The 17,261-nt window shown below is 37.1% G+C and overlaps 1 protein-coding gene across 1 annotated transcript; it reads left to right on the top strand.

Moving 5' to 3' along the window:
- Positions 1-1,156: 1,156 nt before the first annotated feature.
- LOC120299486 (vomeronasal type-2 receptor 116-like) lies at positions 1,157-16,430 on the top strand. Its single transcript, XM_039324338.1, has 5 exons — positions 1,157-1,329; positions 2,000-2,291; positions 2,622-3,482; positions 10,405-10,531; positions 15,535-16,430. Exons 1-5 carry the CDS (start codon positions 1,157-1,159, stop codon positions 16,428-16,430), a joined length of 2,349 nt encoding a protein of 782 aa, XP_039180272.1.
- Positions 16,431-17,261: the final 831 nt, after the last annotated feature.

Raw genomic sequence — 17,261 nt, forward strand, 5'->3', positions numbered from 1 at the left:
AACACTCTAGAACAGTGTTTCCCAAACTTGACAATTTTAAGGCATGTGGATTTCAAGTCCACATGCCTTAAAATTGTCAAGTTTGGGAAACACTGCTCTAGAAGACAAGTTCAAGATCCAAAAGGATCTTGACAGACTTGAACAATGGGCCCTATCCAACAAAATGAATTTTATTGTGGAGAAAAGCAAAGTTTTATATTTAGGTAGGAAAAACCAAAGGTATAAATCTAAATTATGGAAGCCTTCCCACTCTGAGGTGAGGTCAGCTCCATCCCTCCTTATTGTCTGGAGGTCTTTCAATACCTGGCTTTGTCATCCAGCCTAGAGGTCTCTGGCAACCAGTGATGTCTTGTGATGGCTCTGTTGTACATGGTGGGTTTTATATATTTGACTTGTTTATTGTATTTATGCTATTTTTGTGATATGCACATCTTAACTCATTGAGTCATACAATGACTTCCCCATTATTTCCCACTTTCAAACCATTTATGATCTCAAACACTCATATTATTCGGCCATTCTTCAGAGCAGAAACTGCATTAAGCAAAGGAGTGACAAAATGACTGCAAACTCCTGTTCTTCTTAAACTATGTTTTAAATCAAGAAAGTTTGGACTCTGGTTGTAGATATGTATCTGTCCAACATGGTAGCATCTTTAAAAAAATATCTCAAAAGTTTCTTCTTTAGTGCATATGATGCTGCTCCCTCTTTCTGCTTCATGTTTAAGTTTTAAAAGTTCAAAATATTATAGCAGTCCTGCAAATATAAAATCACATATTTCCTTTTGACTTTTTTCAAACAAAGTACTATTGCAAGTGAGTTATTATGTTCTAAGTAATTACCAAACTAAGTATTGTTATCATTATGTCTCAAGGGAATCCCAGTAAACATGAAAAAAAACTATGAGTACATGTTAAAAAATTGCATTACATTAATATCAGCTCAGAAATACAGAATTACTAGTAGGGAGAATAATAAAGATGCACAATTAATTTGTGATAATTCATTTTAAAGTTCCTAAGAGGTCGGTGGATTATGACACAGCTCAGCCACTGAATTGTGAAATTGGAGCAACAGTTTGACACCTATAATGACTGTATTTCATATTGAGTTATTTCTGTTTAGAATACTGGTTTTATTCTTGTTTCCTAACACAATGTGGAATTTTCCTATTCACAGCTGCAAGCTCAGAGATCCTCTTCCAATTGTTCACAAGTATTATCAGTCTGGAGACATAATCATTGCTGCTATCATATATCAGGTCTTCTTTCTTTCCAATGAGATTACTTTTCAAAGTGTTCCTTCTTATGATGTACTTGATCAGTACCTGTAGGTATGCAAGAAATATATGAGTAATATGTTTCTCTCACCCTCAAACGCAACTGCATCATCACCTAAATACTGTGTTTTACTTCTTTTCTTTATTTTTTTCACTTTTCTACTCAAATGTAAAATGGTGACCATATTGCACTAATCCTCACAAATGTACATATTCTAGAGCAGCGGCCCCCAACCTTTTGGGCATCAGGGATCGGTTCCATGGAAAGAGGTTTTTCCATGGACTGGAGGGGGCCTGATTTCCCATGCTTCCTGCATCCTATGGATGGGGCTTGACTTGTTTTCATGGACCGATTGCTGGCAAGCCGTGGACCTGTGTCAGTTCACAGACCAAGGGCTGGGGACCCTTGTTCTAGAGTTCAGAGAAATCTAGCTTCCACTAATACTGCAGAATGACTTTGACAAATTTTTAAGAAGAAGATACTTAAGAAGAGAAGGGATGGGTCTACAAATTTCTCAGCTCAATGTTAGATACCCCTCCTCACATCAATGCATCCCAATCCACAAAAACTAGGACTATAGTTTGCTAAAGACCACATTCCATATGTTGTGGCAACAATAAGCATTTTAGATTATTATGAATATATAAACTATTCAAATGTAGCTCTTGTCTGAATTTGAATAAGAAATATATTGACATAATTTATTAATCTTACTGAAGGTACCTGACTCATAATTACCAACACACTTTGGCTCTGGCATTTGCTGTAAAAGAGATCAATGAACATACTGGAATTTTACCCAACATTACCCTTGGTTTCCAAATTGCAACTGACAATCATGAGGAAATTACAACTTATCATTTAGCAATGGAATTTCTATCTACAAAAGATAAATTTATCCCCAACTACAAATGTAATGACCAGACCAACACAGTAGCTGTCATTGGAGGACCCCGTTCTAAGACCTGTCTCAACATGGCAACTAGTCTGTGCAACTACAAATTTCCCCAGGTGAGATATAAATATATTTATTTTATAAATATAATGACTTCAAGTATCAGATCTTCATGATAACTCTCTTTACAAGTAGCCTAGAAGCCTGAAACATTGGAGGTAAGAAAGGGTCAAATTTATGAAAAGGAAATCACCAAAATTGCTACACCATTTTGCTCAATGAATTGCCCTACACTTCCAGATGTTAAGCTATAAAACTGTAGCATTAAAGTTTTTTTTTTGTAATTCACTCAAGCACAGAAATTTTGATTAAAGAAACATATGTGCACTGTACGTATTTTCTTTAGAACAATTCATTTTTGCTTTTATTTTCTTATTCTCATTTAGATCACATATGGATCAGCTCCATTGAAGAATGATGAAATAGCAGCATTGTTTGTCAAATGGATGTTTCCAGTTGAGATGCACCAGTATAATGGAATACTACACTTACTGTTGCATTTTGGATGGACCTGGGTTGGGAAAGTTTGCTTTGTTGAGGAAGATAAAGAGAGGTTCATTCAGAATAGTCTTTCCATGTTTACAGAGAGAGGAATCTGCTTTGACTTTATAGAAAGTATCCCTCAAATGATGTATGGTAATTTAGCTGCTGAAATGGTGGAGGAGGCAGATAAATTATACAAAGTCATCATGGGGAGTACAGTCATTGCAGTGATCTTGAATGCTGAAATTACAGGCCTGGTGGCTTTGAGACTAATGATCTATGTTTTAGATTCTGACAATATTCCAAACGAGAGAAGTACCAAAGTCTGGATCATGACAGCCCAGATGGAATTCACCTCCCTTCTTGTGCAAAGAGAATTGCCCATTGATTTTCTCCATGGTGCTCTTTCATTTGCAATTCAGTCAAAGGAGCTGACAGGGTTTCGAGAATTTATACAGAAGAGAAACCCAAACGCAGAAAATGGAGATGGCTTTATTAGAGATTTCTGGAAAGATGCATTTGAATGCTCATTCTCCAGTGATATTACTGATAGGAACACTGACAGGACCTGCACTGGGGAAGAGAAGCTGGAGTCTCTTTCTCAATCTATATTTGAAATGAGCATGACTAGCCACAGCTACAGCATCTACAATGCAGTCTATGCTGTGGCACATGCTCTAAGGCAATTGTATTCCTCCAAATTCAAAGATGGTCAAAGAGTTGATGAGAGGAGACGGAAGCTCTTTCTTCAGTCACTATGGCAGGTAATTTTGGCCAATGCAAAATTCAGGAAGGTTACCAAGTAATTTGTTTAATACCAGAAGAACTATCAGGGAGAAGTTGTTTTCTTAAAATAGCTGAAGGTTTGCTCACCTTAATTAATCATGGTGTGTGTGTGTGTGTGTGTGTGTGTGTGTGTGTGTGTATTATCCATGCATATATGTATGTGTATTTAATGCACATTTGACCAATTGATGTGTTAAACCTTGGCAGCTACTTGGGTAGCAATAGCATTTCACTTGTCTTAATTTTGGTGAGATTAAGATTTAAAGGGGAAAACTTTTCTAAGCAATTATCGATGAGCACATGCATTTTTATTCCTAGAGAAATGTAAATTACATGTCTGGATCCATTGGACAACTTTCCTGATTTTTGGTAGAGTACAGTCTCTTAGCTACTATGATTTTCCAGGTCTCCATGTAAATTTTAATACTATTCCCTACCTCCATTCTCTCATCATAAAATTCTCATCCTGAGGCAAGATGAAAAGAGAGGAAAGAAAAATTTTGTGGAAATAAGAATAATATTAATTATGGTAATAGCGCCTTTGCCAATGAACTGTATAAAGTTCATTTTTAATTATTTTTTTTTAATTTTTAAAGGGCATCTTTATTTGAAATTTGGAATTTATTTCAATTAAATGATCTATCAAATTCCTCTTTCTTCTTTTTGTGATGGAATTCTCATCTAATTTTTTTAATAAAAATAATGTTAGAGAATAAGATAGAAAAAGTATGTGCTGGAGAACACATTTCTCTTCCAGTTTTATAGGTGGTATAGACTTGTGATAATTCAATTTTCCACTAAGCCTAGACCAAATTGAAAGGAAGAAATTAGCTATCCCTCCCTCCCTCCCTCCCTCCCTCCTATCCTTCCTTCCTTCCTTCCTTCCTTCCTTCCTTCCTTCCTTCCTTCCTTCCTTCCTTCCTTCCTTTCCATGAAGATTTCATCGTAATTGAAATAATAAGGAAGAAACAGATATTTGTTTATTCTCTTCAAAGAATTCTGTTAATCTTTCTTTCTTTCTTTCTTTCTTTCTTTCTTTCTTTCTTTCTTTCTCTCTCTCTCTCTCTCTCTTTCTTTCTTTCTTTCTTTCTTTCTTTCTTCTTTCTCTTTCCTTCCTTCCTTCCTACCTTCCTTCCTTTCCTTCCTTCCTTCCTTCCTTCCTCTCTCTCTCTCTCTTTATTTTCTTTCTTTTCATTTCTTCTTTTCTTTTCTTTAGCTCCACCATTTTTTGCAACAGGTCTCCTTTAATAACAGTGCAGGGGAACATATTTCTTTTGGCTCCAATGGAGAATTAGTAACTGGATTTGATGTTTCCAATTGGTTGATATTCCCAAATAAGTCATTTCTAAGAGTTAAAGTTGGAAAAATTGAGCCTATGGCTACCCCATGCAATCTTCTCACCATTTCTACCAAGGACATTATTTGGCCCCACAGGTTTAATCAGGTGTGTCTCCATTTTTGCTATTATGAAATCAGTCAGCTACTGACACATGTATGTATAGTGTACGCATGTATCAGATTTTTTTTTTCCTTTTGGGTGTGATATGTATCAATTTATTGATTTTCTGTATCACCCATCTCACTAATACAATGACTCTGGACACCTTACAATATAATAAAAAGTTAGAAAATACTAAAAAAAATAAAATTAGAGTAAAAATGTTAAAAATTAAGAACCAATATGATGGAGTATTTTCCTAGGAGTGAGAATATTTTTCTATTATCAACCACCCTCCAATATAGCAGTCTCTTGTTGGGGATCAGGTCAAGCAGCAGAGCTAAATTCTTAGGCTCTTCCAGAAGGCCAGGAATGTGGGGCAGACTTCACGTCTGATGGGAGAATATTCTATAGGGCAAGTCCACAACAGAAAAGATTCTTCTCCTGGATCCTGCCAGCTAAAATTCACTGACCAAAAAGATTTGAAGTAGCTTTCTCCATTGGAACAAGTGGAATGGCTTAATCTCATTGGGTAAGGCAGTTTCTCAGTTACCCTGGACCCATGCTATAGAAAGGGATATAAAGGTTTACGAACATAAGTTATCACAAAATTTATTGAGACTGTTGGTTGAACAGTTTGTGGAACCTGAATTACAAGTGGAGTTTCAAGGCAATTCTATCCCAGTATACAAGATGTATACTAGTAAAAGAATGGAAATCTAGAAATTCTAGAAATCTTGAAATCTATATAGGTTCAGAGATTGAAAATGAACGACTTATTGAAAGAGAATATTTTAAAAAGTGGGGCATACATTGTTTATGATTTCATTTCATTAAAATTAAATTTTGAATTACTTCCCCTAAAACTGATCAAATAATAATAATAATAGTAATAATAATAATAATAATATTCCAGGTCCTCGGTAAGGACTCGATAGGTAGACAAAATGCCAGTCTGAACATCTGGCTGACTGTGTGATGATTAATAATAATAATAATAATAAAGTTGAAAGGGACCTTGGAGGTCATCTAGTCCAACCCCCTTCTCAGGCAGGAAACCCTATACCATTTCAGACAAATGGCTGTCCAGTCTCTTCTTAAAAACTTACAGTGTTGGAGCATTCACCACTTCTGGAGGCAGGTTCTTCCATTGGTTAATTGTTCTGTCAGGAAGTTTCTCCTTAGTTCTACGTTGCTTCTCTCCTCAATTAGTTTTCATCCGTTGCTTCTTGTCCTGCCTTCAGGCACCTTGGAAAATAGCTTGACTTCCTCTTCTTTGTGGCAGGTCTTGAGATATTGGAATACTGCTGTCATGTCCCCCTCGTCCTTCTCTTCATTAAACTAGACATATCCAATTCCATCAACCTTTCCTCATATGCTTTAGCCTCCAGTCCCCTAATCATCTTTGTTGCTCTTCTCTGTACTCTTTCTAGAGTCTCAACATCTTTTTTACATGGTGGTAACCAAAACTGGATGCAGTATTCCAAGTGTGGCCTTACCAAGGCATTGTAAAGTGATATTAATACTTCATGTGATCTTGATTCTATCCCTCTGTTAATGCAGCCCAGCACTATGTTGACCTTTTTGGCAGCTACAGCACACTGCTGGCTCATATTTAAGTGATTGTCCACTAGGACTCCGAAGTCTCTCTCACAGTTACTACTATTCAGCAAGGTACCCCCTATACTATACCTGTACATTTGGTTTTTCTTGCCTAAATATAGAACTTTACTTTTTTCACCATTGAATTTCATTTTGTTAGATAGTGCCAAGTGTTCAAGTCTGTCCAGATCCTCCTGTATCCTAAGCCTGTCTTCTGGAGTGTTGGCTATTCCTGCCAGTTTGGTGTCGTCTACAAATTTGATGAGTTCCCCATCTATTCCCTCATCCAAATCATTGATGAAGATGTTGAAGATCACTGGGCCCAGAATAGAGCATTGGGGCACCCCATTACACACTTCCCTCCATGTAGATGCAGTTCCATTGAGGACCACACGATGAGTACGGCCAGTCAGCCAGGATCCATCTGGTGGTGATGCTGTCTAACCCACATTTTTCTATCTTATCAGGTAGTAGGTTGTGATCTACTTTATCAAATGCCTTACTGAAGTCCAAGTAAATTATATCCACAGCATTCCTCTGATCCACTAATTTTGTCACTTGGTCAAAGAATACAGTAAGATTTGTCTGGCATGATTTGTTTTTGGCTTTTAGTAATGACTTTGTTTGCCTTTAGGTGTTCGCTGATTTGTTGATTATCTTTTCCACAATCTTCCCAGGTATTGAGGTCAGGCTGATAGGTCTATAATTTCCTAGGTCCATTTTTTTTTCCTTTTTTGAAGATGGAAACTACATCAGCTCTTTTCCAGTCCTCCGGTACTTCCCCAGTGCTCCAGGATCTTTGAAAAATATAGTTCAGTGGTTCTGAGATCACATCTGCCAGTTCCTTGAGAACCCTAGGGTGTAATCCTGGTGATTTGAACTCATCTAGGCTGGACAGGTGCTCACTTACCGTTTTCTTGCCTATCTTAACTTGCGTTTCTATTCTGTTTTTTATGGCACTATTTTTGGTAGGTTGGTCTGTTTTTTCCCTTTGTATAAAGACAGACGCAAAAAAACAAGTTAAATAGTTCTGCTTTCTCCCTGTTGCTTGTCACCTTCTTGCCACTTTCACCCACTAATGGACCAATCATTTCCTTCACTTTTTTCTTGTTTTTTACATGTTGAAAGAAGCTTTTTTTGTTATTTTTTACTTTGTCGCAAGCCTTAGTTCATTTTGAGCCTTAGCTTTCCACACTTCATCTTTGCAGGCTTGGGCTATTTGTTGATAGTCAGCAGAAATTATATATTAAAAATATTTGTTCCTGAAAATTCCAGCCAGCCAGCTATTCTAATTCAAAGATGCTAGTAGGAATTCATACTATTGATAAACATCATTTTAAAAAGGAGAGGACATAGTTTGTTTGTGTTTTTTTTTTTTAAAAAAAAAACTTTAAAAAACTTATTTTCCCTAATCAGTTAGGGAAAGAATATGGTGGAAAATAACTTGTTTGTGATCTTTTTCTACATTTGTCAGATAAAATGCTGAATTTGATTTATAAATGATATCATATGCCTATTTATCTTAATCAGAGAATCATATCCCCCAAATTAATGATGATGTCAACAAAAGGAATCTTTTTTTTTAATCATTGCTGGATGTATCCAAAGTAAAAATCTTTTGGAAAGGAGAATAAGGCTATGAACAGCATTTTTAGAGAAGAAAAAAAATCCATTTTTTTAAAAAAATCTGGTCCAAACTTCGAACAAAAATGCAACCTTCACATAGCTGGTAATATCAGCCAGATGGAAAGTAACTCAATTTTGAATTCTGATTCCTGCCATCTTATGCCACAGTTGTTAAACTAAAACATAGCCCATGAAAAAATTAACATATTCAGCATATTAAAGAATATGGCATAACTGGTATGTTGTTGTTGTTAATTGCGAAGTCGTCTCCAACCCATCGCGACCCCATGGACAACGTTCCTCCAGGTCTTCCTGTCCTCTACCATTTTCTGGAGTCCATTTAAGTTCACACCTACTGCTTCAGTGACTCCATCCAGCCATCTCATTCTCTGTTGTCCCCTTCTTCTATTGCCCTCAATCTTTCCCAGCATTAGGCCCTTCTCCAATGAGTCCTTCCTTCTCATTAGGTGGCCAAAGTATTTGAGTTTCAACTTCAGGATCTGGCCTTCTAAAGAGCAGTCGGGTTGATCTCTTCTAGGACTGACCGGTTTGAACGCCTTGCAGTCCAAGGGACTCGCAGGAGTCTTCTCCAGCACCATAGTTCAAAGGCCTCAATTCTTTTGCGCTCAGCCTTTCTTATGGTCCAACTTTCACAGCCATACATTGCAACTGGGAAAACCATGGCCTGGACTATACCCACTTTTGTTGGCAGGGTGATGTCTCTGCTTTTTAGTATGCTGTCTAGATTTGCCATAGCTTTCCTCCCCAGGAGCAAGCGTCTTTTAATTTCTTGGCTGCAGTCCCCATCTGAGGTGATCTTGGAGCCCAGAAAAATAAAATCTGTCACTACCTCCATTTCTTCCCCATCTATTTGCCAGGAATTGAGAGGGCCGGATACCATGATTTTGCTTTTCTTAATGTTGAGTTTCAAGCCAACTTTTGCACTCTCCTTCACCCGCATCAAGAAGCTCTTTAGTTCCTCTTCACTTTCTGCCATTAGAGTGGTATCATCTGCATATCTTAGGTTGATAACTGGTATAACCAGTGCTTTTTTGAAAAAAAAAAGGTGCTGGAACTCACACATGTCATACAACCCGCCTTGCCTATCCTACAATGTTTGCATAGATTCCCCTACAAGGTTCCATCCAAAAAAGGTGCTGGAACTCCATTCTGGGCATTCTATGAGAAAAAAGCCCTGGGTATAACTGTATAATTTATTAATAAAATTAAGATTACTCACAATTATTTAATATTCCAATCATATAATAAATTTGCTAATTGTTATACTGTTTTTAAATTATTTAAAAAAATTAAAATTAAAATAAATTAAATAAACATCTGTGGAATAAAAAACAATTTTAATACGAGGGCTTCAAATTATTTAAAACTAATCAGCTTCAATGCTTATGTGACTGATTGGAGCCTATATTTCAGGCAAGTTTTTAATTTTAGAATGACAGAATTAATAATCTTATGTTAATTTATCTGGGACAGATTGCTTCTCAAAATGCATGTCACAGCGATGGAGGGGAATCTATGCAGACATTGAAAGCATATGAAAGAATACATTTTTCATGTGTATGTTGTCACAGATCCATATATAATAATGAATATAATATTAAAGAAACTGCATTTTAGTAAAATAAATTAGAATGTAGCCAAAAGATGGTATATTGATAGTCACAGTAACTACATATTATACTAAATAGAGCACAGTTCTTAGCTTCTGATATTTCCAAATTGGCATTAAGGGTAGCATCCTCCATATTAGGCATATGCTGAATGATAATAAGCTCCACTTACTGTATAAAGTGATCTCATTTATCATAGATTCTATATGAACTTCACCTCATTTTACCAAGTACACAAATTGCTCTAAGATGAGTAGGAACAGAAAACAAGATTGGAATCTTAAGGAAAGTGTCTTTTAAGGGCTTCAGAATTAAAAACTGCTCCGAGCAGTTTCTGGTACTGGTTTTCTCAGAACAGATTCTTACAATACAATGTTTGCCACAATCACATCATTAGTAATAGGTGAGAGATAAGGAGAAATTGAGGGATTTGGTGGGGAATTGAAACCGAAACAAATCTGAAAAGTGGAACAGCAAGTTTCAGATTTAATGTAAGGGTTTTGAATATTTGTAAGTGATCAAAAGTTATGATTTATAACAAAAAGTTATAACTCATGAAACATAAGTTCTTTATGTGAAAAAAATGATTTTATTTATCAACAGACATTACCTCTTTCCATCTGTAATGAGAAATGTCCCCTTGGCCATAGCAAAATAAAACTGGAAGGGAAATTATCTTGTTGCTATGACTGTAAACGGTGTCCAGAAGGGAAGACAGCTGACCAAAGGGGTAAGCAAAGGAATATATTGGATGTATTGATGGTTTAATAAGTGTAAATGGAAATTGATTTGTAATAATATTGTGGTGCCTGGAAATCTTGAAGTTTACCTCAGGTTGTATACAGTGGTGGGATTCAAATATGTGAATAACTGGTTCTCTGTGTGGATGCCACTTCTGTAAGTCCATTCTGGGCCTAGGCAACAAACAATTAGCTACCAGTTCTGCCAAAGTGGTATGAACTGGCTGAAATCCACCACTAGTTGTATAGTTTAGTGATGAACATTTAAAATATATTGTTGGGGCGTCCAGAGAAGTAATTGTGAACTGAAGATGGCTCCATGAGAAGAGAAATGACTGTGGTAGAATGAAAGCCAGCAAACAGACTGACTCTTCAATAATTCCTCTTCAGACAAGGAGAGGACTTGAGATCTCCCACAGAAGGTCTCCAGACAGCTCGAGGAGACCATCAAAAAGTGGTCTCCAAAAGGTTTAGTGCTTTGGTAGACAAGAGAAAACCTATCTTGCTCGGATACTCGTTGGCACTTTAGAAGGGACAGTAAATTTGCTAACTTCCTTTCTAATCACTTTTGGAAATTTCTTGTTAACTGCTTTTTGGCTAGTAGCAATTTTTTGGATTGACAGCATGTAATAGTAGTAAAGTAGTAAAGTTGGAAGGGACCTTGGAGGTCATCTAGTCCAACCCCCTGCTCGGGCAGGAAACCCTACACCATTTCGGACAAATGGCTGTCCAGTCTCTTCTTAAAAACTTCCAGTGTTGGAGCATTTACTGCTTCTGGAGGCAAGCTGTTCCACTGATTAATTGTTCTCACTGTCATGAAGTTTCTCCTTAGTTCTAGGTTGCTTCTCTCCTTGATGAGTTTCCACCCGTTGCTTCTTGTCCTGCCTTCAGGTGCTTTGGAAAATAGCTTAATTCCCTCTTCTTTATGGCAGCCCCTGAGATATTGGAATACTGCTATCATGTCCCCCCTTGTCCTTCTCTTCGTTAAACTAGACATACCCAATTCTCGCAACCGTTCCTTATATGTTTTAGCCTCCAGTCCCCTAATCATCTTTGTTGCTCTTCTCTGTACTCTTTCTAGAGTCTCAACATCTTTTTTACATCGTGGTGACCAAAACTGGATGCAGTATTCCAAGTGTGGCCTTACCAAGGCATTGAAGAGTGGTATTAATACTTCACGTGATCTTGATTCTATCCCTCTGTTAATGCAGCCTAGCACTGTGTTGGCCTTTTTGCACACTGCTGGCTCATATTTAAGTGATTGTCTACTAGGACTCCGAGGTCCCTCTCACAGTTACTACTATTGAGCATGGTGCCACCTATGCTGTACTTGTGCATTTGGTTTTTCTTGCCTAAATGTAGAACCTTGCTTTTTTCACCATTGAATTTCATTTTGTTAGTTAGTGCCCAGTGTTCAAGTCTGTCCAGATCCTTCTGTATCTGAAGCCTGTCTTCTGGAGTGTTGGCTATTCCTGCCAGCTTGGTGTCATCTGCAAATTTGATGAGTTCCCCATCTATCCCTTCATCCAAATCGTTGATGAAGATGTTGAAGAGTACTGGGCCCAGAACAGAGCCCTGGGGCACCCCACTACACACTTCCCTCCATATAGATGCAGTTCCATTGAGGACCACTCGCTGAGTACGGCCGGTCAGCCAGCTACGGATCCATCTGGTGGTGGTTCTGTCTACCCCACATTTTTCTATCTTGTCAAGTAGTAGGTTGTGATCTACTTTATCAAATGCCTTACTGAAGTCCAAGTAAATTATGTCCACAGCATTCCTCTGATCCACTAATTTTGTCACTTGGTCAAAGAATGCAATAAGATTTGTCTGGCATGATCTATTTTTGACAAACCCATGTTGGCTTTTAGTAATGACTTTGTTTGCCTCTAGGTGTTCGTTGATTCGTTGTTTGATTATCTTTTCCAGGATCTTCCCAGGTATTGAGGTCAGGCTGATAGGTCTGTAATTTCCTGGATCCATTTTTTTTCCTTTTTTGAGGATGGGAACTACATCAGCTCTTTTCCAGTCCTCTGGTAGTTCCCCTGTGTTCCAGGATCTTTGAAAAATATAGTTCAGTGGCTCCGATATCACATCTGCCAGTTCCTTGAGAACTCTGGGGTGTAATCCTCTGGTCCTGGCGATTTGAACTCATCTAGGCTGGACAGGTGCTCACTAACGATTTTCTTGCCTATCTTAACTTGTGTTTCTGTTTTGTTTTTTGTGGCACTATTTTTGATAGGTTGGTCTGTTTTTTCCCTTTGTGTAAAGACAGATGCAAAAAATGAGTTAAATAGTTCTGCTTTCTCCCTGTTGCTTGTCACCTTCTTGCCACTTCCACCCACTAATGGACCAATCATTTCCTTCACTTTTTTCTTGTTTTTTACATGTTGAAAGAAGCTTTTTTTGTTATTTTTGACTTTGGTCGCAAGCCTAGTTCATTTTGAGCCTTGGCTTTCTTCACTTCATCTTTGCAGGCTCGGGCTATTTGCTGATATTCTGACTTAGTTATGTTCCCCTCTTTCCACTTTCTATACTTGTCCTTTTTATCTTTCAATTTGTCAGAGAGTTCTTTATGCAGCCATGCTGGTTTCTTTTGAGAGCTGTTATTTTTCCTCTTTGTTGGTATTGTGCTAGACTGTGCTTTTATTATCTCATTTTTCAAAAGGTTTTACATCATTGAGTAAGTTAGAGGATATTTTTGAATGGTGGACCCTGATGCTAATTTTAATAGCATCTGCCTCAATAGATAGATTACATTTAAAAGATTTTATGGAAGAAGGTCAAGTTCTATTTCACAGAACACAGATTGAGTTGAAAGTGCATTTAAAAGTGAAGGCTATAAGAATGAGATGGAAACTGATGGTCCACTGGACATACGACAGCACCTTTTAATTTTCCCTTTTATTCATTTATGTTTTATTGATTTGTATTGGTTTCTATGGTTGCAATAATAATTCTTAACTAAATTAATATAAAAAAGGAAAATCTGAATTAATTGTTCATGGTTCAGTGAAATATTGATCACAAAATCAGCATAATAAGCATAAATAGCATAATATTTCCTTTTTTTCAAATTTTATTTATAATACAATTAAAAACAAACGAACATTGGATTTGACGTGACATTCCAGTATATACACTCTTATCAGATTATTCCACCTTTTACAATCAATTCTTCATTTCTACATATACATCTAAGTATTATATACAATACTTGTTCTAAAATAACATATATTTCTATCTTAACATTCATCTTTAATCCCAATTTTCCTCTTCAAATTCCTCCAGCGGTAAAATTTATCCCAGGTTTCGTAGTAAACTGATCCACATTTTTCTTTTAATATCATTGTGATCCTGTCCTTTTCTGCACATGCTAATATTTTATGTATTAACTCTTCCTCTATGGGAATTTCCTTGCTCTTCCATTTTTGCGCTAAAGCAAGCCTAGCTGCAGTCAGGATGTGTAGCAGCAGGTAGATTGTTCCCTTGTCGTATTTTTCTGTCATTATTCCCAACAAGAAGAGTTCAGGTTTTAACTCTAAGTCCAGTATTAATATATCCTTCAACCAGTTTCGTGTCCTGTTCCAATACTCATGGATCTTTGGGCATTCTCACCACATATGGTAGTATGAACCTAAAATAGCATAAAATTTCTTAAGCATCAGTAAGTTTCTCAAATTTCAATTGTGCCTTCTTAAGTCTCCTTGAAAAAAATTATGAACAGTATTGAAGAAAGCAATACATGTTGATAAACTATTCAGGATTTTTCTTTTGTATCTTCTTTTGATAATAAAGGTAAATTGACACTGATAATTCTTTTTCCACAAGTATCTAGTTGGTTTTATATCCTATTCAATCCATATATATATGATTGCTTTATTTGATTGACAAACATATAGAACTTACACCATTGCCATTTTCATATAATGATTTTAAATGAATGACATCTACCAATAAAATTGGAATAAAAATAATATCCTCCCTACTAGGCACCAGACCAATCTTCATCCTTAGATACTAATGGTTGGAGAAGAGCCAAGTTCCACAAGTACCTTAGCTGCAATACAGGACTTCAAAGTGACAATTGTCACCTTAAAAAGTATCCAGAAAGCAACTGGGGTCAGAGCAGCTCACATAGCAGTAAAGTAACTGAGGTGTTATGATGTAGTACCCAGAAGTGCTTTGCAGCTGCATTCTGGACTAATTGCATATTCCAGATAGTCTTTAAGGGCAGTCTCATTGCAACAATTCAGTTAGGAAGTATGATGAGAAGTTGGGTAAATCTTGAGAGAGTGAGGGAAGAGCTCTACTGAGGCAATGATCAGACAAAAGAAAGCTGTGTCCATGATAGATTTTGGTCAGTCTTTCAAAATAGACCATATTTGGAAACCAAACTCATGCAGGTCATACTACTTTCAGAATATGGTTATAGTAATGGAATCCTGCAAATCTAAATGTGCTTCTCTCCTTTCTCCATTTATTTTCATGAGGAGGGGGTTATCTAAGATGCTTATCTAATATTTAACTTTCTTTTATATAGTAGTGGCTCTTCCTCCTGCCGCTCAAGATCAATCCTTCTGTCCATTACATGAAGTGAATAAGAGCAGAGGAAGCTGTAAACCTCAGGGCTTATTGAAAATCAGCACTGCAGCAGATTATAGATTGTATTATAAATTACTTTAAGAAAAAATATCTAAATCCCCATGTAAGTCATTATACTTTGGTGTATCTCATCTGTGATATCCATGCTTAAAAACAATAATGTTTTATGACCTGTCCAAAAGATGTTTTTTCATGGGGCAACTGGACTTTCTTGTCTTTCTTTGAAGATGATTCTCTTCTCATCCAAGAAGTGAAACGTCTTCAAAGAAAAACAAAAATATCCAGTTGCCTCATGAAAAAGCATCTTTGGGATAACTATGACCTGGATGACTGAAAATCTCCATAGACATGTTTATGACCTGATTTATTTTTCTTTCTTTTTTCTTAGACTTAGATGATTGTTTGGCATGTCCGGAAGATCAATATCCAAACAAAGATCAGGACAGTTGCCTTCAAAAAATTGTAATTTATTTGTCCTATCAAGAGCCTATGGGCAGTTCTTTGGTAATTATTGCAGTCTTCTTTTCTGTGGTGGCAGCTTTGGTATTGGGGATCTTCATTAAAAACCAGGACACTCCCATTGTCAAAGCCAACAACAGAAACCTCACCTACATTCTTCTCATTGCTCTCATCCTCTCCTTCCTTTGCACTTTGCTCTTCATTGGGCAACCTGACCAAGTGAAATGTCCCATGAGACAAACAGCTTTTGGCCTCATCTTCTCTATAGCTCTTTCTTGTATATTGGGGAAAACTACCATTGTTGTTCTTGCTTTCATGGCCACCAAGCCAGCCTCCAAAATGAGGAAATGGGTGGGGAAAGGACTGGCTATCTCTATTGTGTTATCTTGCTCTCTGACACAATTCTCCATTTGTGTAGTGTGGTTGGCAACTTTCCCCCCATTTCCGGATTCAGACATGCACTCAATGGCTGAAGAAATTGTCCTGCAATGTAATGAAGGTTCAACCATTAATTTTTATACTGTCCTCAGCTTTATGGGATTTTTGACTGCTGTCAGCTTTACGGTGGCCTTCCTAGCTAGGAATTTACCTGACAGCTTCAATGAAGCCAAATTTATTACCTTCAGCATGTTGGTTTTTTGCAGTGTCTGGATATTATTTGTTCCTACCTATCTGAGCACCAAGGGGAAATATATGGTGGCAGTGGAGATCTTCTCCATTTTGGCTTCAGCAGCTGGATTACTGGTCTGCATCTTTTCCCCAAAATGCTATATCATTATTCTGAGGCCTGATTTGAATACAAAGGAGCAACTAGCAAGGAAATAAAATTAATTTTTTAGCTAACAATGTGAATGAAGTCTGGTTTGTGACTTCCAACCTTTCACATTTTTGTAATGCTTGGATCTTCTGTACTGTGTCATATTGGAACACCAAATTAATATATATGATGGTAACTATGACATGTCTTCTGAGTCATTACATGAACCTAGACATCTGCTCTGAATCTGTTCTTTCAAAAATTAGATAATATTGCTGAACACTCATATGAATAAAATAAAATCAAGGGGGAATTCAAATCTTTGGGTCATTTTATAATGTGAAAATGATGCCTCCAAATCACAAGACATTGGCTTTATACTTGTTCTTTGAACTACCCAAGCAAGTGAAACAGCAACGTTTTGCTGTTGTGCAAGCTTTCACGCCATCTGCCTTTCTTTCCTCTCGCTTCTTATCTTTTTAACCTCACACCCTACCTTCTGTAAGGGAAGGCAAAAGGCTCACTCGCCCTCTCGTGAAAGATGGCCTCCATGTTTATGTATTTCCCACCACCACCATCAACTTCTGTACCACATGGTCCAACCGAGCCAATCAAGCCACACTCCGGTGGTGGTGCTCCAGTGCCTTATGAGTTCCACTAGAGGAGGCAGACAGCACTGAAAGGGACCCCGCTCACACCGTACCAACAGTGGGGCATTTTCAAAAGCAAATGAGCATAAGAAGGACAGCACAACTTTGGAAAATCCATCAAAAAATGGTGCCAGAACTCTGTTCCAGTGCCTTCTATGACAAAAAGCCATCTATCTATCTATCTATCTATCTATCTATCTATCTATCTATCTATCTATCTATCTATCTATCTATCTATCTATCATCTGT

This window comes from Crotalus tigris, unplaced genomic scaffold, assembly GCF_016545835.1.
Source record: "Crotalus tigris isolate CLP2741 ecotype Arizona unplaced genomic scaffold, ASM1654583v1 scf7180000024297.1652928, whole genome shotgun sequence".
NCBI classification, from domain to species: Eukaryota; Metazoa; Chordata; class Lepidosauria; order Squamata; family Viperidae; genus Crotalus; species Crotalus tigris.